General features: G+C 40.7%; 1 protein-coding gene across 1 annotated transcript in view; it reads right to left on the bottom strand.

The window, feature by feature from the left end:
• The window catches only part of efna2a (ephrin-A2a), a 104,945-nt gene that overhangs the window by 7,354 nt on the left and 70,418 nt on the right, over window positions 1–27,173 (bottom strand). The window contains exon 2 of the mRNA XM_086156618.1: window positions 188–480. Coding sequence (XP_086012744.1) covers window positions 188–480 — 293 coding nt within the window. The remainder of the gene's footprint in view (window positions 1–187; window positions 481–27,173) is intronic.

The following is a 27,173-nucleotide window of genomic DNA, read 5'->3' as shown; positions in this document are numbered from 1 at the left end:
TGATTGCATATTTATAGTTTACAAATGCATATTGAGCAGAAGGGAGTACAACAATCAAACACAGACACACCTACACATCAATAAGACAAACACAGAGCGTTTACCGCCATCTGTCGCCATGCACACGGACACGGTAACACTCACACACGGCACACACGAGATATGCGCCGCCTCGCCGATGACCTACAGATGTAATAGTACTCGTGTCCGGGCCTGAACTCGAAGCCCAGGGAGAAGGGGGTGAAGAGCTGGAACTTCTCTGAGAAGCGCAGGGGTCCGTCGGGACCGGTCGGACGATTGCACTCCCAGCGCTTGAAGCCGCGCATCCTGTGCTGACAGGAAGTGTAGCCCTCGTGGTTGACCATGAAGAGGATGTAGCGCTCCATGCGACCGTGGGATGGAGGACTCTCATAGAAAGGACAGTAGATGTCCAGATAGTCGTTGATGTTCACCGCCACCCTGTACTCCCCATGCCAGAACCTGCAAGACACAGAGAAACAACACATTCAAATTTGTTTATGAATTTTTATGACCGCACACAGGTTCGGGTCGAAAAAATGCATGGAATAGTTTAGTGAGGTAAAAATGAGATTTTTGACACAAACGATGCAGCCTCTACAAAATTCTGAAATGTAAGAACCTGTGTTGGAATAGAGGAAGTAAGGAAAACTGCATCTTTATGTCGTTTAATCATGCTGAGGACTTGGGCTGTTGTATTCAAGTGAAAGTTGCAAGATGTAACATGACTTGAACTCTTGCGCTGAGGAAGTCAGACATAAGCGTTATAGTGCAAAGTGTGTAATACATTGTGATCACTTGGCGTGAGATACTGATCATTAAGTTTGAAGGATTTGATTAAAATAATCGTGATGAAAAGGAACCAGACGTTGCATTTTCGACCGCCCTCATATATTTACATGTTGGTCCAAGTATATTTTTAAGAGGTGCTTCAAAAGATCATAAAATTGAGATTTTTTTGTCAATCTGACTCAAGTCGTGGATTTCTTTTTTAAACACAAATTTGAAATTGTTGACTGTTGAAGACTTAGATAGTGAATTGTAAAAAACATGCAAAAGAAATATCAGCGTTATGTCAAGCCTTTGCAATGACAAAAATACCTATTGCAAGCGGGTTATCTGTATCCCTGTGATGAGTATACCGGAGTTAAGACCCACTTTGTATTTTTATGAACAATTTTGCATTCTTGCATTCTTGTGTTATGACGCTTGCTGTTGCAATATGACTACCTTGCTCCTGCGCCAGTCGAGCCCTTTGACTTTCAATGAGCTGGACAGAAGACTGGATTCAGACTCCAGATGTTGTGACTTGAGTAAAACCCTTCCGTCTACCACAACGTTTATTAACCGAGATTTTTTTTGAAAAAGCATTTACACATCCCCAAAAGTGTATCAGAGGTCAGCTATAAACCAGTAACCCTGAGAGGTTGGATGAACTACTCAAGGACTTCTGATTATAGTGTACAGTGAAAACATCCCGGAGCGTGTTCTTTACTGATTTAATGAACAAGAGAAGGCCATAAAGATCAATACTGATCCCTCGGGGAAAAAGTTTGCATAATACCTAATTCCCTTTTAATAAAGCGTGGTGAGCTATGCTTCGCTGGGATTATCAGCATGCGTGGAATATAGGGGTTTTCTTGAAATCACAGAAGTCAAAAGCAGTCAAGAGAAGTAGGTCATGCAATGGAGGAGAACACATTATCATCACACCCCCCAAAGCAGTTTATAGAGGCAGCTTTGGTGAACGTCCACTCGGCCCACTGAGGTTGACAGTGTGAATAGAAGTGGGTCAGAGGTTAGTGGCGGAGAAATATTAGTACGCACAGTGTCGAGTGTATACGCTGTGGGGATTTTCCAATCTATATTCCTCCTCCTGGCACCGAGTCAAAGAGCTTGTGAAGTGACTGCAGGTAACATATGGAAATACATACAATGGTGCTTGGTCTCAGTTAGCGTATCCCCTCATCTCCCTCCAGCAGCCTCTGCACATCAGTTTAATACATCGAAAACATATGGCTGCAGTTTTCCCCCTACATAATAGAAGGTCTTTTTATGCTTATATTTTGTTGCCAGCGCTGTTTACACGTCAGCTGGAATGGTGTATACGTTCACAAAGTCACCGGAGTGAAACGACCTCTCGTCGAGGAAGAAAAATGGTGCTTCTTTGAAAAAAAAATCTCATAAAGTATAAAGTAAACACTGTGCTGCAATACATATATATATATATATATATATATATATATATATATATATTATTATTTTTTTTTTTTGTTTGTTTTGTTTGCTGGTCTCAAAAAGATTTGTTCCCACTGAAGATGTAGGCTATTGAAAACCGCTAATGAAATAAATAAATGGAAAATAAATAATAAATCAACCTTGTTGTGGATTTAATCCTAAAATAAAGCATCATAACAAAGCCATTAAAGAGGCTAAACAACCGATGTGATACAATACTTTTCCATTCACCGGCTTTATTCGTTTCATGCAAGTGAAATTTGTGCAGTCTGAAAATGCAAATTATTGAGAACACAACTTTGAACGCTTTCTCCACTTTTGAATCATTTGCTTTATGTACTATCTGGCGGTCCAATATGGATGATGCGTTTGTTTATTTTAGTTATTGGAAAGAAATGGATTTCTAAAAGAAGCACTCCACAGACAAATGTAAATTAAAAGAAAACTGTGCAGTTTAACGTCAAAGTATGTGAGACGGGGTCACATTCTGGATTTATACGACATAAAAAAATCATTCCAACTTCAATCGGTATTTTGTACGACAGTGAATCGATCGTAAAGTGGAGTTTTGATATAACCGCGAGAACTTTATAAATAAATCAGGAATCAGTACTGATTAGCCCCCTCCTCGTGAAACGATCCAATATCTATATTTAATAGATCGCAAAAGTATTGCTTTCAATTGTTTTTGTGTCAATCTGTCTTAAGACCTTTTTACAGTCATTTGTGACACATCGCAAACTATGTTTCTGATGTATGTGATAAAATACTGTAATATCCTTTGAGTGGAAACGTGTCTAGACTACATCTTGGCAAGAACTTCTTGCGGTGCTAGATAATAATACAGCCACTCAACATGGTAGCAATCAATTTACTTTCAAATGCACCTTGTCACACATTTGGAATTCAGGTGCTGCACAATATCAAATTGTGTGCCTCAAAGCTCAGCATTTCTGAGACGCAGGAAAATCTTCTTCAATCAAATAAGCATAAACAAAGCCGATAGTCCGCGTATGTCTATGTCTCAGATGGCTAGCTTGAACTTTTCAAATAAATGTATCATTTTCCTCCCTCACCTTGGCAATAATTGATTGTCTGGGATGAGGATATTTTGGTCTAAGCGCTTATGGTTAGTTGGATATTTAGCTTTGGGACAAATTATCCCAATAACAGCAGTCCTCTTTCTCTCCCAGAGGGCAAATCAGGAAGTGAGTTAGTTGTGAAATGAGTGCCTTCATGCTTCGGTGCTCTATCAGAGCAAGTTTTGCAGGTTCTAAAAGGATCCTTGAACACATCATTTAGAGGCATTGATCCACTGGGGAGCTCCTCTTGGCTCTCTCTGCTCCCAATCAACTCTGATTAACAACTAAAGGGTAAAGCCAGGGAGAGAAACAGAGAAGGAGATATCCAGAATGAGAATAAAAGAACTGAAAAGCGAAGAACGGAGGGAGTGAGACAAAGAACGAAAAGATAGCGGAGAAATGGAAGATACTACGAGCGCGATGGGGACAATAGAAAGACAGAGGAGGGAACGGAGTGGGACCGAGAAAGGCGGATAATGAGATTGCATGAGAAGAGAGTAAAACAAGGTGGGGGGAGCAGAAATGAACAGAGAGGAACGAAAAGAAGAACGGAGAAAGGAAGAGAAGGAGGCCAGCTGGAGGAAGAGCAGATGGAGGGGGACTTTTTTGTCTTTCATTTCAATTTGTATGATGGTGTTTTTTCATCTGAGACAAATGTGCTTTGCCTATTGATTGGCCACTGATATATTTATGGATGACTACCATGTGGCATCTAAATATTCCCTAATTTGGCCGTACAGTGGAGCATGAGTGTGTGTTTGCACTTCGTCCCCGAGATGCATTGCGCAGTTTGTGTGTGCAGTCGGTGAAATGATAGCTTGGTAAAGTGGGTTCCAATGCTCGGGCTAAATGTGTAAGGATATATTAGGTTGTAATAAGCTACGCTGCATCTGTAACAGCATCTGCATTCCTAATATGGCAAGGCAACGGAAAATGTGTGCACGCAGGTGTGCATGTGCACCTGTGTGTTTGCGTCTGTGTGTGTGTGTGTGTGAGAGAGACTATTAACAGTCCATGTTGGTGTGCAATTATGTGTGGAAGAATATGTGTCCCCTATCTCTCAGGCTGTGTGTCATTCGAAATTAAACACACACTGCACTGCCCAAAAAGACATGGAAATGCACTCACACTTAGAGGGATGTCTCTTCCACACAGAAATTATTAGCCTGCGTGAGTCCGTGTGTGTGTGCGCGCACGCGTGCGTGCGTGTCTGTATGTGTTTGTGCGCATGCGTGGGTGTGATTAGTGTAGTACGTTTTAATAATGATTTAATTTTCAGGCCTCAGAGTTGCACATTATTTATAGACCGCATCAAACGTGTCACAAAACTCGCAATATTAAATACATTAAAAACTTTAGTGGGGGAATATGCTTGAACTACTAATACGTGCAAATAAAAATTCAAGAGGTGGATTTCAGGGTTCAGTCTTAGGTTAACTGCATTATTTAATTTTGATTTACTCAGAACATTGTGTTGTCAGGGTAAATAATGGAATGTTAGCCTTAAAGAAAAAAAAAATCCAAAGTTTATTACTTTTTCCACATTTCATAGTGATCTGACACTATTTGCATTGTTTGGGATTTTTTTGTGTTTTCGTGTGATATGTTGTTTCAATATAATGCTGTTTATTGCGGGGATTTTTCAGTTGGATTTGTAAACATGTCTTTTTACTTTGTCACTGCGGTTATTACCTCATCTGCCCTTTACGGCCGGCCACAAACAAGCCTCCTCTTGCAGGACAATAAAATTTGACCTGACTTATCTTCATTTAATTTCAGAAATGATCAATTAATCACCACAGACACATATGGAGAGATAATTCACAATTCTGAGAGCAGTAAACATTGATTAGCGTTGTCTTGTAACGCCAATTTTTGCCACAAGAGGCAACAGCGAATCACCATAATGCAAAAGAGACGTTGATTCTATGCTGCTAAACCTCCCCGAGGCCAAACCCATCCCTCGTTCATTAACCCAAGCTCATTAGCTCTAAGAACCAAAAATAGTAAATTAAGGGTTTCAAGTTTTGGCTCTTGCTAATGAAGTTAGTATTTGCTTATTTTGTGGAATAAGTCTGGACACAATCCTCTGGAGTCCCCGAGTGCACGGGGGGCAAGATCGGAGGCCGCAGACAAAACAGTCTTTGGACATGCAATCAGTCAGAGCAACAGAGTGCATGGCAGAACGCTGAGAATCAATCGTTCTCAGCTTATCGATGATACGATCGATCGGCCGCGTGACGCTTAAATCATGGGAATGAAACACATCTCTTCTCCATAAATGCTGCATTCACCGGTTTCTGTTCATCTAATAGGTCACATATTTGATTAAGGTCACAGCATTGCAGCTCCGTATTGGACTGAAGTCTAGAATTTATCACACAATATGTCACGTAGGCTCGGGGCGATCCACTAAAATTCATATTGCGATATATAGCGAAAAGATACTGATACATTTGTGTGTTAGCTTTCATGCATCCCTTCCTATTTCTGAGCTTCTGACAAATTTCCTCTGTCTCCTCCTGTAAACTCCCTCGCAACCAGAATTGAATCTTTAATGCAGACCGATGACATTTTGGGTCAACAAAAGGGCAGCCAAATAAAACAGTAGCCATTTACATTCTAGGAGTTACATACTGATCAAATGTATCAGCTTTAACATTTGTATACAATCTCTTGCATCAGTCATCCATATGAGGTTGCTGTCAGTGTCACAAATAACCAAATGTTAAATTGTGGTTTATAACCAGTGCCGCTTGTCTCTATCTATGATAGAACACGACAGATCCTGTCGCTAAAACCTATCTGAGATGTCTTGAACAGTCTTTGCTTAACAGCAAAAAAAAAAGATAACCATCCAAAAATACTCTGAACTCACAGTTGCATGCTTTTTTTTTTTTTTCTCCCCCCCAGAGCTCTCAACCACATTTCATCCTCGTGAATGAAGTGCGTTTTTAGAATCGACCTGGCTTTGACCCTTTTCTACCAAATTTTCCCTGACTCCGGAAACCCCGAGCAAAGGTAACAAAATAGGCTGTAGCAAACCCGCAGACAAGACTTTTCCCCTCAGTGCATCTGGATCGAGCGCTGACAATGAGCAAGCAGAAAGCGGCACATTCATAGATTGCAATGTCATCTCTTGGGATTATCTTATTTTTCTGCAAACAATAAAACAATCCCGTGATAGATGTTAGTATACATTGAAACAGAATTGGACACATACGGGCTTTTGAGAAAGCCATAATAAAATAACAATTTACAAATTCCCCCAATGCTTTTGTTAAATTTCAGATCGGCCGGATGAGAAAATTGTATATGCCTATTTATTTTGCCGGCAATGAAGCTTGATTATCTTTCGTTTCCAGATAGTGAAGCTTGTATTTCTAGCCTGTTAACTGCCAATATAATTTTGACACACCCGCGACGTGAAGCTGAAAATGCGGTTCAAGGCGGAAAGAAGGCAAATATTCAAATCATATTTTTCTTATTGCGTTGTCATGAAAAAGATTCTTCAAATGTGCCTGTAAAGCCGCGCTCAGTACATGCTCTTTTTGGATTTAGTTCGGCCTCTTTGGGTCATTTCTTTTTAATACCAACTCAGTAAACTTGCACAATATAACATGACGGTGCGCTTCGATCCCGGTCCTTTGACTTCTAACAAATTTTCCTCACTCCTCCGCCGCAATTGAATTGTCTGGGGAGGTTAGCCGATGCAGCTGAGGGATGCGGATTTGGGCCGCTCCGGCCACAATGAGTTGAAAAGCGCCTGTGTATAACGGTTATCCGGGGCCTGAGAATGTGCGGCTGAATGAAAAATGAAATAGAAATGGAGCGGTGTTAAATGGAAAAAAAAAAAGTTAAATGCAACATTAAGAGAGAGGGGTGATGAATTAAACATTTTCTTTGTGTCTGGGTGTGTGTCGGGGTATGTCTAAGTGGAGTAGAGTGTCTGTGTGTGTGTGTGTGTGTGTGTGGGTGAGGTGACCACTCCTTAGTATTCCGGCACCACTGACTCATCAACATCATCTCTCAGCATGACTGTGATCAAAGCGTCTTGGTTAGCGAAGCCTCGGATGTTTACCATACCTGCCTGCGTGCTAAACAGCATCACGGATCAACCGGCAGACATCAAAGAATGCTTTGCTCTCCTTCCCATTCTCTTCCTCTCACTCTCACCATGTCGCCACTCTCTGCATCCTTGGCTCTCTTTCTGTTTTCGGCAGCTTCACTTGATCTCCCTTTGTCATTCTCTCTGAAGTAGTGTTCACACTTTTGCAACGCCCAAAACAAATATATAAATATATATATATGTATAAAAAAAATAACTGTCCTGGCAGTAACGTTCCAGTCAGAAAAAAAATGTTTTTCCGGACGACTTTCAGAATGAAAGAGAAGTTCAAAAGTTATGTACTGCAAATGGGATAAGGGGTACATAGTATGGACGGTTAGCGGTTCGATTCCTGACTCTGCATGCCAGCGAGGCATTGAGCCCCAAGTTGCTCCTGATGGTCTGAGGAACGCCCAGCATTGCAGCCCCGCCGCCATAAGTGTGCAATGTGTGTGTGTGTGTGTGTGTGTGTGTGTGTGTGTGGATGAACAGAGTCCAGTGTAAAGCGCTTTGAAACTGCAAGCGCAATATATATAATATATATATATGTATAAATATATTATATTATATTATATTATATTATACACAATTTGTATTGGAAAATATTAGGATAATATTTTATACATTATATTATATTATATTATATTATATTATATTATATTATATTATATTATATTAGTGTAAGTGAAGACCGTGTACGGTCTTGAGTGTCAAATTTAAGTGTATGAAGCGTTTTTAGAGGGACAGACAATGTTTGTTGTTCTGGCAAGAAAAATAATGATGTCACAAAAAAAAAAAAATCTGAAAATAATGAATTAAACAAGGTATTTTCATCTTCCTTTTTATTACTCATTCATCTAATGGGATAATAATGTTGTAACAGTTTTGGGACAGTTTGAGGTCGTCAGGTCCAAACAAGGCCATGACTCACTGATGTTGAATTGAATTTACATTTTTTTGGGTTTCAAGTTGTCAAAATTTGTGAGTGTGACTCCAATCCAGGTAATGCGACTCGGTGAGTTAAATAAAATAAAGGTAATTAGTCGACTTGTTTTTGCTCTGATGTGAGCTGATATGTTTACAAACGCGCAGAAGTCTGCGTGCTGATCATTGGAAACCCTGACCTTCCCCCTTTTCACGGAGGCAAAATAATATACAGCATAATTGAATTTCTATTATATTCAAATTCTTATTGCATTACTCTGAGCATATCGGTTGCCATAAGCAAATTGGATTAAAAGTCTACTTATTTTGTTTTATGCATTTGACCTTTGATGCATTCGTCAAACCAAAGTATTATTGAATACTTGATTTCTCTCCTTTCCTAACGGGCTCATTCAAACTTCACTAGTTATTGTTTCTTAATATATATTGTTTAATGTCTCTGTGACTAGTCTAAAAATCCAACACCATAAATCTTTAATACTGAGAAACTTTCTTATTACAATGTATCATTAAATTGTATTATTAACTGTATTAAATATTACTCAGTGATGAGACTTGTTGACTTTTTAGGCAGATATAAAGGAAAATACCTCGACAAACCAGCCACGGGAATTTTACATAATAATGGCATTTGCACAGTATTCACGACATATTATAGCATGTAACTTAAGCATAAATTCTGTTTCAAAGACACAATATTTATAAGACATATTTAATTTGACCCACTGATCCAATATTTTCCCATTTCCACTATTTTGTCTGACATTTACTGGCTACATTTTCTCGCTACAGATTTTGCTAAAGATGCCAAAATACCAGATCCTTCTGAGTTGAGGATCATTTGTTGCCAGATTTTATCGGCTATAATTTTATTATCTTTATTTTTCCTTTTTTTCTTTTTTACATCCCCGACCAATAAACGGCCGTGTCGATGTTTAAGAATGTAAAGTTTACATTCAGCAATTGCAAAAGTTTTTTACTCTTTTCAGCCAGAAAAGACCGCGGGCTGTCTGGTAATGTGTGTGAGTGTGTGTAACTCGTGTTTCTCAGCCTGCTGCAGCTCAGCTCTCTTAAAATGTCTCTCCAATTAACTTCACATTATTCTCCTCTTCTGTCTCTCCATCTTCATCCCCTCCTGTCGTTTACTCGCCGTCGCTCCTTCTTGTTTGCTCCCCTTCCCTCAATCTTCATCTCCCTTCACATCAGCTTCATTCGCTCCCTCTCCCCTCCCTCTTTCTTTCTCCATCACGTTCTTTCCAGGAGCACAGCGGCATCTTTTGACGACGTTACGCTTTCCTATCTTTTCCTCCTTTCTGCCTTTGTGACTCATTGCCTGTTCTGTTCTCTCCTCCTCATCCTCTCCTCTGTCATAACTTTCTCCCCACCGCTCCTGCTTGCTGCGCTTTTATTCCCCCCCCACCACCCTCCCTCCCTCAAAATGAACACACACGCATACACACATGCACATAAAAGACATCCATGCACACACACACACACACACACACTTCCTTTTGCTAAGACTCCTTTAGCTGCTTTTCTCTCAGCATGAGGTGTTCCTTTCACATACTGTCCTCAGTGACTGTGTCTCTCACTGCTGCTGCTGCTGCTGCTGCTGCTAGGTATGTGGGGCAAAGTAAATACATTACCTTCTCCTTTGCAAACAGGAAATCTACTTGTATACCTGCATGAATATTCAATGCTGTCAGAGTGTATGACGCAAAGTGCATGTAGGAGATATTAAAACCTACAGTGCATAAAAAGATATACATGTACGCGGGGATAAACATCAAGGGAAATTCATAACATGCCGATTCATAAAGTGAGTAATTAAATCCGAACCTCAGTTGCACACGAACATATGCAAACAAATCCAATAAATGGATGCATGACATGATCTCACATACTATACAATGACTTCGATAAACACGAAAGATCCCGAAGCCAATTTCGTGTTTTTTTTGACAAGTTTTACATTCGTCATTCCCAATAATGTCTCACATAGATCACCGTGGTGACACTCAGCACATCTGAAAGGTTATTATGTATTTCTACAAGGAGGGCAGGATGGGACCCCTGTGGATTAAGCCAAGAATGTGCCGATCCCTGGTAAATTCTCACACGTGTGCACAAAAACACACGCGCGCATGCACAAACACAAACTCTAGGATCAAAAACATGGCGCCTAAAAAAAAAACCTCACATATCAGACACAAAGCAAATACAAAAACACCCACGCACAAAATTAACATTACAAGCCTTGTCAAAAAAAAAATAAAATATGAATACGGTGGCTTAAATATTTCCCACAAAAGGTAGAAACAGAAGACGCCCAGAGCTAAACAGATGCTGATGGATAGACAAGCAGGAGGAGTTAGTCAGACGGACGAGATGAAAGCGCAAGCGGTGCATCTGACAAGCTGAAAGACAGAATGCATGATATGCTTGTAACGTTTTTTTTTTTCAGAGGGACGCTGGCTATGTTGCAGCGCCGGGTTTGGCAACATCGACAGCACAAACAGTGGTGGGGCTGGATTGGTATCGACAAGCTGGCCCGAAGCAAAGTGAGAAAGAGCCGGTGGCTGGAGTCCAAGCGCACAAGTAGGAATCTCTCACCGCAGACGGGAGGAGAAAACAAGAATAGATTTGTGTCAGCGCCCTGCAGAAATGTCACGTATCCACAGAGTCAATGTTTAAAGAAGGGGGAAGTAATGATTTATTTTCCATTCCACTACCTTGTGCATTCTGTAGATTTTTTTGATGCATTTTTAATGACATTTTTATCCCTGGAGGTTGGGAGACCATTTTGGCTGTCACTCAACATGACCACCCATATTTCGTGTGGACCGGCTGGAAAAGTCTTTAAGGTCTTTGTTTTCTTTTCCTTGTAACATCCAGGGCACGTTTTGCCAGGAACAAATTTGTCCTTCAAGGAGAAGCAACGTTGCTGTAGACCTTGTGAGAGCACTCTCAGGAACACATAAGCAGAAACTTATTGTTTCACCAAATTCAAAACGTAACCACTCTTGGTTTTACTGAAGAGCTAATGCATGCACTATTTACCTTTTATTTGTATGTGAGGGATTTGTTTTGTATATATATCCATACTTATGAGTCCTATAATAAGTTGCGAAACTATCTTTCTACTTGAGTTTATCTTTTTTTCCCAGACATTCTTTTCCCCATTGTTTCTTGCGCTTGCATTTGTATCTCACTTTATTGTCAGAATAATGTAAGCCCCGATGACACATTGCGTTACCGAGCAACAAAGTATAACACCACACGCATATCAAATGAAATGCCACAAGTGAAGGCTGCAGCGCATCAATCCAATGATTTAGCGTTTCCACACAGCAGGACTCTGCAAGACTGTCGCTTCTTGTTCTGTCGGAGCGCTACGTAAACATACTGTTTATATATACACATATATGTATATATAGAGAGAGGGATTGATGGATAAGTAAGTTGTATGTTTGCGTTTGTGTGAGTTTAACATCTATCTTGGCAACATCCCCTCGATGCAATTTTGTGCATTATCAGGTCTTTGGCCAGAAACCATGTGTTATCCCAATAATCTATTCTCATCTGGGTTTTTTTATATCGTGCTAAAAGTAAGGGTAACGTGAGGGTCCTCCGACTGAATGGGCGCGATAAGCTTTCACAGGAAATATTTGCAAACTTCCCTCGGTTTCTGCACCGTTTTTCTCAATTCCTTATATTTGACTGTATATTAACCGTTTGAATAAACTTGTGCTGATAATACCTAGACGGTCTTCTTGGCTCCACCTGCCCAGATCAGGAACGGGTTCAGTCGTCCTCTGTCATGCTCCACTTCCTCCCCTTTTTTGTTTTGCCTTACTTTTTGAACATCCACCTTGCATTAGTCACAGCATCCTCCTCCACGCTCTTTCACGCACGGCTGAGCCTGACATCCGCTCCTCATTATTGTTCCATACTTTGATGAATTGCAGTTTGGTGCTAATAACTTTGGTGCATCTCGCCTCTTTGTCCCCCCCCCCCCCCAAAACGAGCCGGTAAAAATCTAACGGCAAAGCTCTGCTTACAAGGACGCTTCGGAGCAAATTAGTTTATAGGTTTTTATCCCGCGCTGATTGACAGATTAACAGACAGAGAGAATGACAGCGTGGCAACATGATTATGTAACTGGCTGAAAGACTCTCCGGCTTTGTGGCCCACTGACTGACTGACTGACTGACTGACTTATTAACTGACTGTCTGATCGGTGACCGGGAGTCCGTCCATCAGAAAGACTGATTGACTACCAACCTTCCTCATGATCAAACCGTGTGAATGTCACGCCGACCGACTTATCAGCTGTCCGTCTTACTCCGGCATCGCTCTCTGGTGTGAGGATCTTCATCTACTATGGATGACTTGATCCAGATTGATGAGGTGAACTAATCTGTGTAGTTTGGGTCAAAGCGTTTCTGCTGCAGGCTGGAAGTCATAGAGGGCAAGCGAAGCTAACGGGGGAAAGCTGGTGTATAGACTGCTTTGCAGCATCTCTAATGAGTAATTAAACACTTGAATGGAGTCCAATTAAGATACACTATGTTCAAAGGCATACACACACACCGTGCACACACACACACACACACACACACACACACACACGGTGACACCGGCATGTAAACAAAGTCAAAGGTGCACATAAGGGAAGCACACATTTTATACCATAACGATGAGTAAATCAACCATGCACACATTCGGCGGCGCCATCGGTCATCGCAGATTGACTCGGCGGTGACCGATGGTGGTGAGCAGGAGTCTCTTTTTCTCCATGTTTGTCAGCTCTCTCTCTCGTTCCCTCACTCTTTTAACCCCGCGTCCATATGCGGTTTGCGTGCCGCTCATTTTGTTTTTTGAATCAATCCCTTCACCGATTATTCCGAAACAGAAACCGTCTTCACAAATATCTAAACAACCCACGGAGAGTCAGGATGAAAGGAGCCAAAATAAATCTGAACCCAGAAAGAGAAGCTGTTCAAGGTTTTTAAAAAAAAAAATAAAATAATTATGTATCCATTCTATCCACATTCCCTAAAACAAAGAAGGGAAAAAAAAGGGGCCACAGGGAATCTAGACATTCCACGTTTTAACAAATTCACCAAGACATGTCTAATCATTGGCAGATCCGATGTAATACTTGACACAGATCCGACTGGATGTCAAATCACAACCGTACATCAGCGCTCGGAGTCACTGTGCTTTCATTAGTGTGTGACCCCTGAAAGGCTCCGGTGTTATGATTCCTCCTTGTCCAGAGGCAGACAAAGTGGCCTTGGCAGCTCCTCGTCTCCCCGGGATGCAATGCGGTGCTTTATCACACTAACAGTTAGTAATCCTTCCTCACACACTGACATAGTTTTATGTGACATCATTGTCCATTCAGATGCTAAGGTTTTCTGAAATCCCCGCTTTGGCTGCTATAATGTGGGAGCTGTGGTAAGAATAAGAAAAATGGATCATCGTTTTTTTGATTTCCTGTGTCCCGTCTTAAGAAAGTCAACTTCATCGAAAAAAAAAAAAAAACTATGTTTAATGTCCTATATTAAGACCTATAAAACAGCTCTGTTACTCTTCCAAAGATTGTCTGGATTTGAGCATTTCTACGTTCTTGCAAGTCATAAAAGCGTTATTACGTGACGTTCAATCTGATTAAAACGCCTACTGTAGCAACTGAAAATCAACATGGTATAAAATAATCGTGACAAATACCCATAAAGAAACTTTTTTTGAGAAAACACTTTGCTTTCCCGTCTTTTTAATTATCGGTAATTGGAAAAGTGTCTCTCGAAATGATAGCAAAGGGAGTTAGTCGCTTATTAAATATTACTCTAAATGAAAAAGAAGTGCTTCTGTCTCTGTGTCTTCTGGCTCCCTGCCTCCAGCTCACCACATCTTGGAGTAATCCAGCTGCGCTCAAACCCTTCTCTCATCTCTCTCCCTGCCACTGATCTCCCAAAATTCCTCCTCCGCTTCTCTGCTCTTCTCTTTCTCTCTCGCTCAGAATTTCCAAAATGACACTTGGTAAAAATGATAACTCTTCTTGCTCAGTGTGACAGCAGATCATTCTGGTGGGGAATAATGTTTCAAAAAAAAAAAAAAAAAAAAAAAAAAACAACTCTAAATGCATAGACACAGTTAAAGTTTTTTTTTTTTTTTTTTTTTTCCAGTCGAATCCAGCTTGATAGAGAACCTAGATTTGCTCCTTGAAATACACGCCATCTGGATCTCTTTTCAGGTTAAAAAGCACGGCTATCGCAGAGGCTCCCTGCATTCATGGACCGATAACATCCCTGCAAAGCAGATGCAAGACCTGCAGTTAAACTGCACTTGAAAGAAACAGAAAAACGTTATATTTGTTAAAGGCTGAAAGCGACTGAATGGTCAGCGAAAGTGAAAACAGCCCCGCATTCATTGACGATACGGGGGAGAAGGTTCGGCTTGACTGCCAGAAACAAAGAGGCTGCCGGATAAAATGGGCCGGTGATGTTCCGCAGAAGCGTTTAATGAATCTAATATTTCGGTGACAATGAATGATAAACAGCACAATGGAGTAACAAATTAGTCCACCAGGATGATGCGTGTGCTCTTGTTTGATTGCAGATGCTGTGTAGACTGTGTGTGTTGGTCTTCGCCGCGCCCCTCTCACCCCCACGTCCCCAAATACACCAAGCTTTTTCACAGTGGTCAGCCAAATATAACAAACCGTGGAGTTGGATTTTGAATGCATGACTCTGCAGAATGTATTTATGCATCAAAGCATCTTTTTTAAAAAAAACAAACAAAAAAAAAACCACTGCGTGCATATTTACAGTAATGTCTTGTCCAAAAAACTAATTACACTTAATGAGAATCAGATTCATAAAAGCCAGAGTGTAGGAATAGTATACTGCAAACACTGGTGAAATAATAAAGTATCATGGTACCCAAAATCCATCTAAGAGACATTAAGGAATTTCCAAAAATCAATAATCCAATCTGACCCTGATAAAGCTATTGTTTCAAACCCATTACAGACAATCAAAGTCTAATGTGACACATGTAATAGGATACATCTTTCCGTTTTGATGGCTAGTTGGACTAATCAATTTCTGTTTTCTAGAGCAATTTGGTCTAACCAGACAGAAACCACATTCTGTAGCTCCCAGAACATCATTTCCTCTGTAGATAATATTGATTCTAACTCAGCTTTACAAACCATCGTCCTGCCAGTTGCTTTGTTCACTTTGCTTAATAAGTAATGCCACGTTAAAATCCGCGGTTGTACGCTAGAACATGTTTCGACTTTTGTTACATCGCGGTCAGTCAGAGACTCGGTTAATAGACAGCACCACATCCACCCCCCCAAAATTGCAGGATAATATAAAACTTTTTTTTTTTTTACCTCAATTTGACTTTTGCCCTTCCATCATTATGTGTTATAGGCAAATCACTTTTGTCTGTCTACATCCTGCTCCATCGGCCCCTGTCTTTCTCTCTAATCGTCCTCTTCCGTGGTAGCTACTCTTCTCCACAAATCTCCCCCATTATCCTTCCCTTCCTTCACCCCATCTCTCTCTCTCTCTCCCCCTCTCTCTTTTTTTCTCTCTCTCTCCATCTGGTGTCTTTCTATGAGCATTAATCAGTGTGCTCAAGCACCATGACCAAAACAACTCCGCAGAGACTCGCTGCTGCTCTCGGAGTCACTCTACCCAAAGTCTTGCTCAATTTTTTTTTCTTCTCTGAAACAGTCACAGATAGGCCCTCTGCCCCCCCCCCCCTCACACACACACACACACACACACACACACAAATCCATAAACATTAGTCAATCACAGTCATGATTTCAACCTGGCCTCCAGCTACTTTCATCCATCTGAAATACAGTGTAGTGTGCAGGGAGCGGATTTTCATAGAGTATGCTCCAAATATGGGAGGACAAATTTTGCAAAGATGTCCCGCAGTTATGTTTTTCATACAGTTGTTTTGGGTCATCCATCACTGCCAAGTCAATGCAAATCCCTAACTGACTCATGATTTTACATTATCAAATGAACCCTCTGTGTTTATTTATTTTTCAAAATGTTTATTTTATATTATTTATTTCTTCATTTTGCCTGGCAGCGAGCAGAAACACGATGGAGGGTTCAGCTGAATACGCCATTAAAATTCACAGTTGGAATCACATCTGGATGTTCTGAGTCCCACGACATTCTGCAAACATGGTTGTGTTCTTTCGGCACAGCTCCTGGCTTGTTGATAAGGACATTGCCATTTTATAGGGCACAGCTGCAACCGAATAAGTATTCCATCATGGCAGAGGAGCACACATATAAATATGCAACAGGATGTGTTTGCAAACAAATGTTATTGATGTTGTTCTCTGGTTCAGCAATCCTCAAACCAGGGGGAGGATTTTTCCGAATGATTTTCTTTTCCCATGGAAAAACATGATAAGACTTTCATTTTTACATATATATGTAATATTATTGTAAGATATTTATGATGTTCCTATTTTAAAAGTTAAAATGGGAACTGGATTATACCGCTCATTGACAAATTAACTGAAAAAAAAAACAAAATACCCTCAGCCTTTAGGAATACACGCTTTTGTATCTGTAGCAATTTGTATTTTATGCAACCTAACAAGTCATTAAACTGTGAAGACAATGCTATTGTTTAATTATCAAGAGACATAACAAGCAATATATTGACATCATAGACTCATCTGTCCACAAAGCTCCCTGCCCCTAATGCTTCAAAAAATCATATTCAAAATTAATTTTTGCACAAGTATTTATACCAGGGGTCGGGGACCTTTTTGACTGGGAGAGCCATAAAAGCCAAATATTTCTAAATATATTTCATCGAGCGCCATATAGTGTTTTTAAACGTAAATAGATTAAATTTGTCTTACGTTTAATGAGACCTCTGGTGCTGCATGGATTTGTTCGAAGTGCCGCTTTATATTTGACCGTTTCATCAATGCAATTTTATCATAGCATATTAGACATACTGCAGATCCAAATGCAAATTCCTCTTTCCACGCAGCCTGGAATGCACGGTAATAATCGTTTTTTTTTCTTTTCGCCATCTTTTCCGTTACAAGGGTTGACACAAATAAACTAGTCGGCTATCTGATGAAATTAATTTGTTCTCCTCATTTATTTTTTTATCTGTAACTTTATTGGGCTGATGGCGACTCAACCGCTACATAAACTGAATTGAGACGATCCAAATTTCAGTTACATTTCATCTCGTACACAACATTTAACGCTTACTAATTGTCTTAATATCTGCCCGAGCATTGAGAGGACATTTATCTCTAACTGCATGGTAAACCTTTTGGGGCTCTTAAAGAAGTACACATAATTACCACATGGTCCACTAATGAGCCCTAATGTGGACTGAGTCTTTGGGGACACGATTGGACTCGAAGTGCAACGCTGGTTCAGACAGTGGAGGTTATGAAGGTGATATACCACTGAGAAAACTGTGAAGGAATTAAAAGGTGGAGATTTATACTTTTAACACTGCTCTGTATTTGTTACCTCCAAAGTCGTATTGTATTGCGGAAAAAAAAAAAAAACCCAACATGATGTTAGGAGGTGAAAAATATTTCAATGCTTATAACACCTTTTGAATGGTTTTCCCTATACACGCTTTCTGTTACTCACTCTCTGAGGTGCGGGATGTTACATGTCACCCATAAAGACATCATTTTCTGTAAAAATACCTTTGAATCGGTAAATGCACAAAGGGTGTTTTGCATCTAACTTGACCCCCAGTTCTTGTTGCTCCGTGCGCCATCACCCCCCCCTCCCCCCTCCAGCACTCATTTCAGATGTTTCCAGAGACGTTTTACAGTTATTGGATGTAATCTGACAGAGGATATATGCTAAAGTGAGAGAATATTTTTCCACTGCAACTGTCAGAAGCCAGTGTTTCGGATAGCGGCTCCGCTGCCCGATCACATACCTTATTTCGTCTTCAAGGAAATGTTTGCGCCGGGGTACGTATGATCGTCTCCAACCAAAACTCCCGTCCCAGATTATCATACATTATCCAGGGAGGCTGATTAATTTGACTCTGCACCACAGCGTAGTTATGCAGCTAATAACACAACCAACTCCATGAAGGCTGTCTTCGTTGCTGGGTGTCTTTCAAAGGACTGCTCCTGAGCTATTTGGAAAAGGACCAACTTTCTCTTAGGCCAGTAAGCATATTCCATCAGAGTTTTTTGCCAGGGGCACAATCTTTGATGCCTTCCTGTTCATAAATTGGCTGACAATCACGTGACACTGCGCTCATTGATTAGCGTTATGTGTGAATTTGGAGGCGCTGTGCCTTGCATATGCTGTCTTGGGTTTTTAAAACTAACCTTGTTCTTCAATCAGCCATGGCGCTTTTATTTCCAGTTGTTGTGTTAAGATATATTTCTGTGCTGATGATTTTTTAATAAAAAAATCATGATTGCCTCACGCTACATTCTGTATGTTTTCCTTTTTTTTTTTTTTTTATATATGATTGGGTGTAAAGCCTGACACAGGTGATCAAGGTAAGATTGATTCCCTTGGTGTAAGGATGTGGGAGAGGATTTTAATTTTGTGCCTCCACTGTTCTCCATCTATATTACAGCTAGATAGTCAACTGCCGGCTCCAGATTCAGAAGCTCCTTGGATTTGTAAGTACATCAGGAGCTTTCATTTTGTTTCAAAGAGCAGATCTGTGAAATGGCAATAGCCACACTGGATGCTGTGCTCAGCTGCCTGTGAGCAGACATTTTTATTTTTACAATTTTCTTTAGTTAGTTCCCAATACCGCCCACTGACTAGTTACACTTTCATGTGTTTTAGGTATATTTTTTATTGCTATTGACACAGTATTTTGCATAGTACAATCATGATATCTACAGTGATGCCAAGTACATGCTAATGTATATGTATGCATAATTAAATTCGAATGATTGAAAAATACACCTAGATTAAACAAAATTCTTCACAAAGCCTAAATATGGGTACGGAATAAGGGTACGGAATATTTTCTGGAGGCAAAAGGTCTCAACTTGTCTGGAAAAAAGTTAGTATTGTTTAGGTTTAAAGTTTTAGTTGGAAAAAAAGGAGATTTACTTGATATTCAAATGTCTAAAAAAATTACTTGACTGTGATGATAATATATTCAGTTCTCGATGGAAAATGACGTCCAACACACGCACACATATATATATATATATATATATATATATATATACACCCATGCACACAAATACATGTTCCGGGCATGTTAAAGAAATACCATAAGTCTGATTATTTAGTTTTTAGGTTTTGAATCAGTTCTGTACGAGACAAACACAATTATTGTGGTTGGAAATGCTATTGAGAGGAGTGGGGGCAAATTATTTTGCGTAGTCCACACAACATTGCCAACAGGATGAAAAAGTTGACTATCCATCACCTGAATTCTGCTCAGTTGGTGATTTGTTTTGCATGTCAACAACTATAATTTTGAGCACTCGCCGCCTTCCCCCGGTGAAAATATATCGCTGGTGAAAACAGGAGAACCGATGATGAATTGGTTTCCAACTGACACAAAGCTCTCACTCGCACTGGCCTCTGTTTATAATTTACCCATGATCGGGTTGAAATAGCATATTTATGTTAGTTATTTGAGATCAAATCATACGCTCTAGAAACAAACGTCAACACATGCAACCTTCTTACGGTCAAACGCATTAGCTACTCAAGAAGCAGATTTTCAAAATCGCAACACGGCTCATATGTAATTCCGGAGATGTGCGACAACAAGCTCAGGGTGTTACTTGCTTGTAAGTTCCCCTTACGCTCAAACATGCTGCCATGTTAGTTGCATTTGGTTCTCACACATGACAAGGTCGCCGTAAGCAGTCACCCGTACTTCTGGTGTTCTCTTTGGAAACCTCTTGGTGACGAAACACATGCAATACACATGTGACCCTCCTGCAGCCTAACATTGATCAGTCCTGGGTTTAGGCTGTGAGTCAGAGACTGAATCATCCTCATCATGACTAGTCTCAAAAGAACTCCCATCCTAGATGAAATTGAATTAAACGCCACCACAGCGAACATTAGCACCTTTTCTGTATTTTTACAGGATGGAACGATACCGTGTGGGAAGTAGTGTTATGCAATAAGAAAGGGGTTAAAGTTTCAACATTTTATCTTTAAAGAAATTACACAATGCCCGTTACTGTGCTTCTGTTGCCCCCGGCGCACAAATTCAAAAGGGTGAAAGACACATCAACCAAATAGTCAGGGAAGTATCATAATGGCAGCTTTTTCCTTTATTTTATCCTCTATCTGCAGCATATTCATCTCGGGATGATCTTTGCTGTGAGGAGCGACACGGCAGAGCATGGGTTAAGGCGTTAAGAGGATGATGGGTGTTCGGTCTTCTTTTCATTGTGAAGAGACAGTAGAAGCTTTTTTCCCCTTTAAATGGGAACACAGCTTTTCTCCACCAGTGGCCAAACCTTGACCCTCCAACCGATCTAGAAATAGGCATTCGCTGGGGGAAGAGAAACCCACTCTCACAAACACACACATAAAGCCCGCAGCCCTTTCCTTTCACCACACACATGCACTTCCAACCCCGCGCACATCGATGCACGGTGCACGGACACATAGACCGGGACGCACATAGCTCAGGTTTTCGCTTGTTCACTCCGGGGAGAAGGTGAGCTCATATTGTTGACTGCTGAATCAAACTGTGGAATACGCACATGTACACATGGGGGTGCATGAACACGTCAACACACACATTTACACACACGCACACCCTGTAGACATGGATCCAGACTGTTGCTCCATATGTCTCTTTATAATTTTTCTCTAACCCGGTGCGTCCCAGATGATTGGTTCCAGGGGGACACGGCTCTCCGAAAAGACATCGCTCTTGCGCGCATGTGTGTGTGTGTGTGCTTTAGTCTATTTAACTCTTTCAATGGCGATGCATTTCAACAATGGGTCGATGCATTTTTTCCTCTTTTCAGATCTCTTCAGAAGCTTTCGAAAAAAAAAAAAGAAGAGGAAAACGGTAACAATTGAGACGATTTCACTCTCACGGTATCACAACACCGACACGACGCATTTGCTTAACAAAATAAAACTACTGAGGAAACTGTGCGGAGCTTTGCGCGCCCATTCATTTCAGTTGTCACCTTGTTCATGAGGTTCGCCAGTGAAACATGTTGAATTGCACAGATGATGTGATCTCAGAACCCAGTGTTTTAAATAGTGGTCCCCAAACTACGGCCCGGGGGCCGGATATGGCCCGCCCCCACATTTAGCCCGGCCCTTGAACAATACAAGAGATGCATTTTGATTTTTTTTTTCATTCTGGCCACGTAATCGTGACTTTTACATGCATAGAACGTAACATTCTATCCCACCCTTCTTCAGTCAATGTCTTATATGAAATCCCTCCCTCAAAAAAAAAAAAAAAATCCTGGACACACCCCGGTCAGATTAGGTAAGAGAAAAATAGATTCAGAATGCAGGGTATTTAACCTGCAGTGGACAAACGATTGTTTTTTTTGTTCAATTCAAAGAAAAGGCTGTTTGTCTCATCTGTCAAGAAATGAGACAAAGACATTATTCATTAATAATGTTATTATTTATTTTCTACTTTTGTTTTTCTGTCAAGATCCCAGAAAGGGTGCATTTTTGATTATGCGTGGCTTTCTGGAAAACAATAAAGGTTTACGTTTAGACACCTCTGCGATCGTCACACTTTTTGTTACAAACTGGCCCGGCCCCCCGTCAGAGAAGGGAAAAGTTATTTAGCCCTCGCAGGAAAAAGTTTGGGGACCCATTACATTACATTACATTACATTGCATTTGGCAGATGCTGTTATCCAAAGTTACTTACAATAGAGGACACAGGGGCTGCAAATACTCTTGCAAATACACGATACACAGGAAATATACAGAACAGTAAGCTTGGGTTAGTGAGGGTTTTTTTTTTTTTTTTTTTTTTGGACAGACACACAAACGTACACACACACACACACACACTGCATAGCCTGGTTTAAACCTGGTTTAGACCCCTGGTTTAAAATAAGATTCATGCAACAATTTGCTTTTGATGAGACTGTAGCAGCAGACTTAAAAATGTATGTAAACAAAGATCCGCCGCTTTTGCCTCCAACTCCAACTCCAACTCCCGTCTGTTAAATCTATCTCCTCTTCCCCATCTTGTCCTCTCCCCTCCCCGTTGGACCCTGTACTTCAGGCAGGCCTAACAGGAGGAGCGAAACCCGGACAGAACCACCTCCAGCTGGTGGTCGGTGTAATGTAATGGTCGGGGATCGGGCGCCCTGTGCGGCTCTGTATCTGTGGGTGTATGAACAGTTGCGCACTGGGATGCTGTGACATTTGTGCTTCTCGGCTGCACAACTTGTAGCCTTTGCAAAGGTCTCAGCTCGAGTCTCAGGGAAATACAAATGTTGTTTCGGTCAACTTGACCTGACAGGAGCGCATCAAGTGACTGAGCATGACCTCAAAACACTGTGATACTTTTTTTTGATACCTTTTTTGAGTATTTTTTATCTATGATGGAATTAGACATGGGCAGAAAATCATTCACGTCGGTTGCTCTTGATGAATTAAAAAGGGCTCTTTTCCAGCTCTTTTAAACAATGTTCTTAATCCTGCCGTGTCTTTTCGATGTCCGAATGTTCTTACGTTACGTCGTAATATTCTGACGTTTTTAGTGCTTGTTTATTTGCGTAAATTTCAAAGATGAGTTTCCAGTGCTGTTGCGTTACAAATACATTTCTCCGAACGTGAATTCTGAATCTGAATATTACTTTTTAATGTTGAGCGAGATCTTGGAACAGTGTTTGAATGCCTCATATTTTGAAAATTAAAGTAAATAATTCAACTGCAATATTGGTTTGGAGACAAAATTTGGGGATTTATTTATGAGGGTTGAGGTTTTTATTTTTCGCTAAGCACTAAATATCATATGTTGTCTTCTTGCTGACAGTGCCTCTCCTGCGGTACAATTTTAAACAAGCGTTGTAACCGCTGTTATTCTCTTCAAAGGGCTGGTCTTTTTTAGTGCCTCTTCAGTGCTGATTAAAAGTTTATTTAATGTTTCATATTTAAAAAGAAATAAAAAGTATTTTAGGAAAAAAATTCCACTGTGTGGAAAAAAGTCTTACAATCCAACAGAAATTAGATCAAATACAGTAAAAACAGATTTGACTGAAACCCAACAGGAGGGCAAAAGCAAAACTTCATCTCAAAAATACAAAACAAAACACATTTTCCCTCTTGTCTGTCAGCCTTCGGAAAACAACTGCAATCTCCATGTCATGTTTCTTGGAAGTCATGCACACACACACACACACACACACACACACGCACACACACTTGCCAAGAGTGACACACAGACCCAGATCTTATTTTGCATAGATGTTTTTAGTGTAGTACAGTTGAAAGAAAATATTCTCTCAAGAGAAGATGTCAAAAACTTCCTGATATTATTATCTTGAGTAGCTGTGATGAGTTTTCTAAAGATACTGAGTTTTGAGCAGAAGAAAAATATTTGCCACACAGGAGCGTCTTCTGGTGTTAATGTTACGTGTTGCTCCGACTGATTTTATTGAGCCTCACACAGTTTCAGATTTTTAAACTTTATATGTCGTTCACTCTATAATGTCTTCGGAGGTTCCCGGTCGTCTCAGGTTATGGTTGATTCTTGCCGAAATCTTTTCGGAGCAACCGGACTTGAATTTGTTTGAAGATGTCTCTTATTCAGTTCTAACTGCAACAAAATGATTTCGTCTCACTTTACGATCAATGTTAAATGCTTGTGTGGAATTACTTTGGCAAAATCAAAGTGTTTTAGTAGGATATATTTATGTCTGACATCAAACGAGAACGGTTTGGAATTGGAATCATGCCTGTTGAGGTCGAATTAATAACGAATAGTGGATACCGCAGTAATAGATTGTACGTAATTACATATATAACTTCATCAAGAAGCGAGAGACCTGTGACAGCAAGCTCTCACAGAACCACCAACAATCACGACTCACTGTGAGCAAAAATCCAGGATTAAAATGTGCATTATTTCAGCCGATTCGGTGTGATCTGGCGGATATTCAAATTGCACTTAAATAATCTAGAAGAAAATGGATTTTCACTTAGGTTAAAGATCTTCTCATCTCAGAGTTCACCGACTTTTTCATTTAATTGAAAGCCCCCTCCTTGAATACAATTAATTGAAAACGGCATAGAGCCTTAATTTGGAACTAAGGCCCCGTAACTGTGGTCAGCAGTGAGACTAATGGCATTCTGCTCAAACAGAGGAGGCTGAAAAGTGGACTGAGAGTTGTTTGCCTAAAATTCCCTTGGCAAAGAGAGCAGTGATCCTGAGCAGCAAACTTTGCAGTCCTGGTACAAACGGAGACTAAATGGGGGCAGGAGAGAAAAAAAAAAAAAAAAAAAAATCAAGATTTTAGTTCCTAATAGAATGTTGGGCATCAGGGTAAGCTGCATGCCTGAATAATTCACTTTAGCCAAACTGTTGCTTCGGGTTTCATTCATTTTTAATGCCGTCTTTTGATGTTGATTAATTAAGCACTGCTTGCTCTGCTGTTTCGCTGCCGCTGCTGCCTCACACACGCATGCACGCCGTGCACATATACAAACACACCAGTTTCTCGCTATTTTCCTCCTCTCCATCGCCTCTATCCCTCTAAACCGTAAAGCCTTAGCACCCATTCCCCACACCCTCACACACTCACACGTACACACAGTAACACACAAGCATCCAGCCAGCAACGCTGGCATGTGCATACACACAAATTACCGCACTGGTACACTCCCTCTGCACATTGATAGTGTCACACGCATACACACGCACACAAACACACACACATGCACAACCTCAAACACCCCTAAGCCGACCCGAAAAAGTGTTAAGATCCGTAAGTCTCAAAAGTCTTTTCTTTTAACATAGTCTGAGAAGACGATGTGTGTGTGTGTGTGTGTGTGTGTGTGCATGTTTGTGTGTGTGTGTGTGTATGCATGCCTGTGTGTGTGTGTGTGTGTGTGTGTGTAGACAGAGTGATGAGGAGAAGGAGAGAGTGAGTGAGAGAGAAATGGGGAAAATAGGAAAGGGGGTTGCCTCTCAGCAAACACGTAGCGGATTAGTGGAGGTGTGTGTGTGTGTGTGTGTGTGTGTGTGTGTGTGTGTGTGTGTGTGTGTGTGTGGAGGATGAATTCACTGTTTGAGTCTGTACTGTAGGTTACAGCTAGGGGGTTGGATGTTAATTAGAAGACATGCATGCCTAAGCTGCTGGTTGTATATGGGCATATTCAAGTGTGTGTGTGTGTGTGTGATTGTGTGCACATGCACGAACATACGCGTACATGTGCACTCTGAGTCTTTCATGTTTTTCGAACCAATGAAGACAAGCGTAAGTAAGCAGCGTCCAATCAGTGCTCTCAGGTTTATAAATAGAGTTCAGCTAACTGGATCCTTGCTTCCAGTTCTCGCAGCGACCTTCCCAAAGCGTGAATTAATAGTTTGAGTAACTCGGTGAAAAATTCAAGAAAAGTTGTCCTGAAAAAAGGTATTTTAAGAATCTGGAAATGGATGACGGCATGTGCGGCCTCACACACAAATGCGCCTTCACACACACACACACGCACACATCTTAAAGTATCCTTGGTGTGATCAGGGACCAGTTGGAAAAGCAAGTGAGAGACAGTGACATTCTTTTCCACTTTTCTTGACCGGCTCCTCCACATCCCTGAATACATGACGACACCCACACATGCACACACACGGTGAGAGCGATTTGATTTGTTCCTGATAATGAAGTGTCTGCATGAGAGAGCAAGTGAGAGGCCATAACGTGAGGGTCTAAAAATACCTGGCCAAAAAGCTCCCTGTCATGTTACATTGATCTTAGCGTGATGCTATGAGCCCGCCCGATTCCATCAGTATAGCTTGTTACACACAGCTCAGCGCTTTAATAAGGGATTGGGTCAGTGGGGGGAAAAAAGTCAAGATGAGAAGCAAGAGAGAATGAGAAAGGCATAAAAGGATACTTTTGTTTGGATTTTTTACATTCGCTGGAATAGGGCTTGCAAACTTTTAACATCATTTTCACATGATGTCCAAGACTGTATCTTTTTAAGTATAATTTTCGTGACACAACACTGTCCACAAAGTGGAAAGGAGTGTGAACAAGCTTTAACCTTACTTATTTTTGAAATCTTGTATTAGTCTTTACCGTCTGCAGCCCATTAAGATGCACACTCCGATTTAATCATTGTTTATTTTCATTTCGGCTCATTTACTTGTTTTCCCAAGATGTTAGTCAAACCCTTGCAAAGGCATGCAGTTTATGCAAAGAGAGTTAAGCGAGTGTAACTCCAGATATTAGATCTGGGTCTTTTTTAAAAGCAGAGGAAAATATGTAGTCACAACGAATAAAAATTGGGAATCTAGACATGCAGTTCACACTGCTTTTGACAGTAAGTTAATTCAAATTTTTCAGATACATCAATCTTTAAGGAATTACTTGCTTGTTATTTTGCAGGCAGACATGAAAGAAATTGAAATGAAATGAATATTTATTTATTCATTCATTCGTTCATTATCCTGCACTGGAGGGTCACGGGGGTGCCTGGCCTGTCTGGGCTGTCATTGGGAGAAAAGCGGGGGGTTCAACCTGGACCGGTCGCCACATGTGGAGACACATCTGGGCAATTTAGAGTCTC

This window comes from Fistularia commersonii, chromosome 1, assembly GCF_037954325.1.
Source record: "Fistularia commersonii isolate RoL2024-O1a breed Wild chromosome 1, RoL_Fcom_v1.0, whole genome shotgun sequence".
NCBI lineage: Eukaryota > Metazoa > Chordata > Actinopteri > Syngnathiformes > Fistulariidae > Fistularia > Fistularia commersonii.
This window is presented reverse-complemented; position numbering and strand designations above follow the sequence as displayed.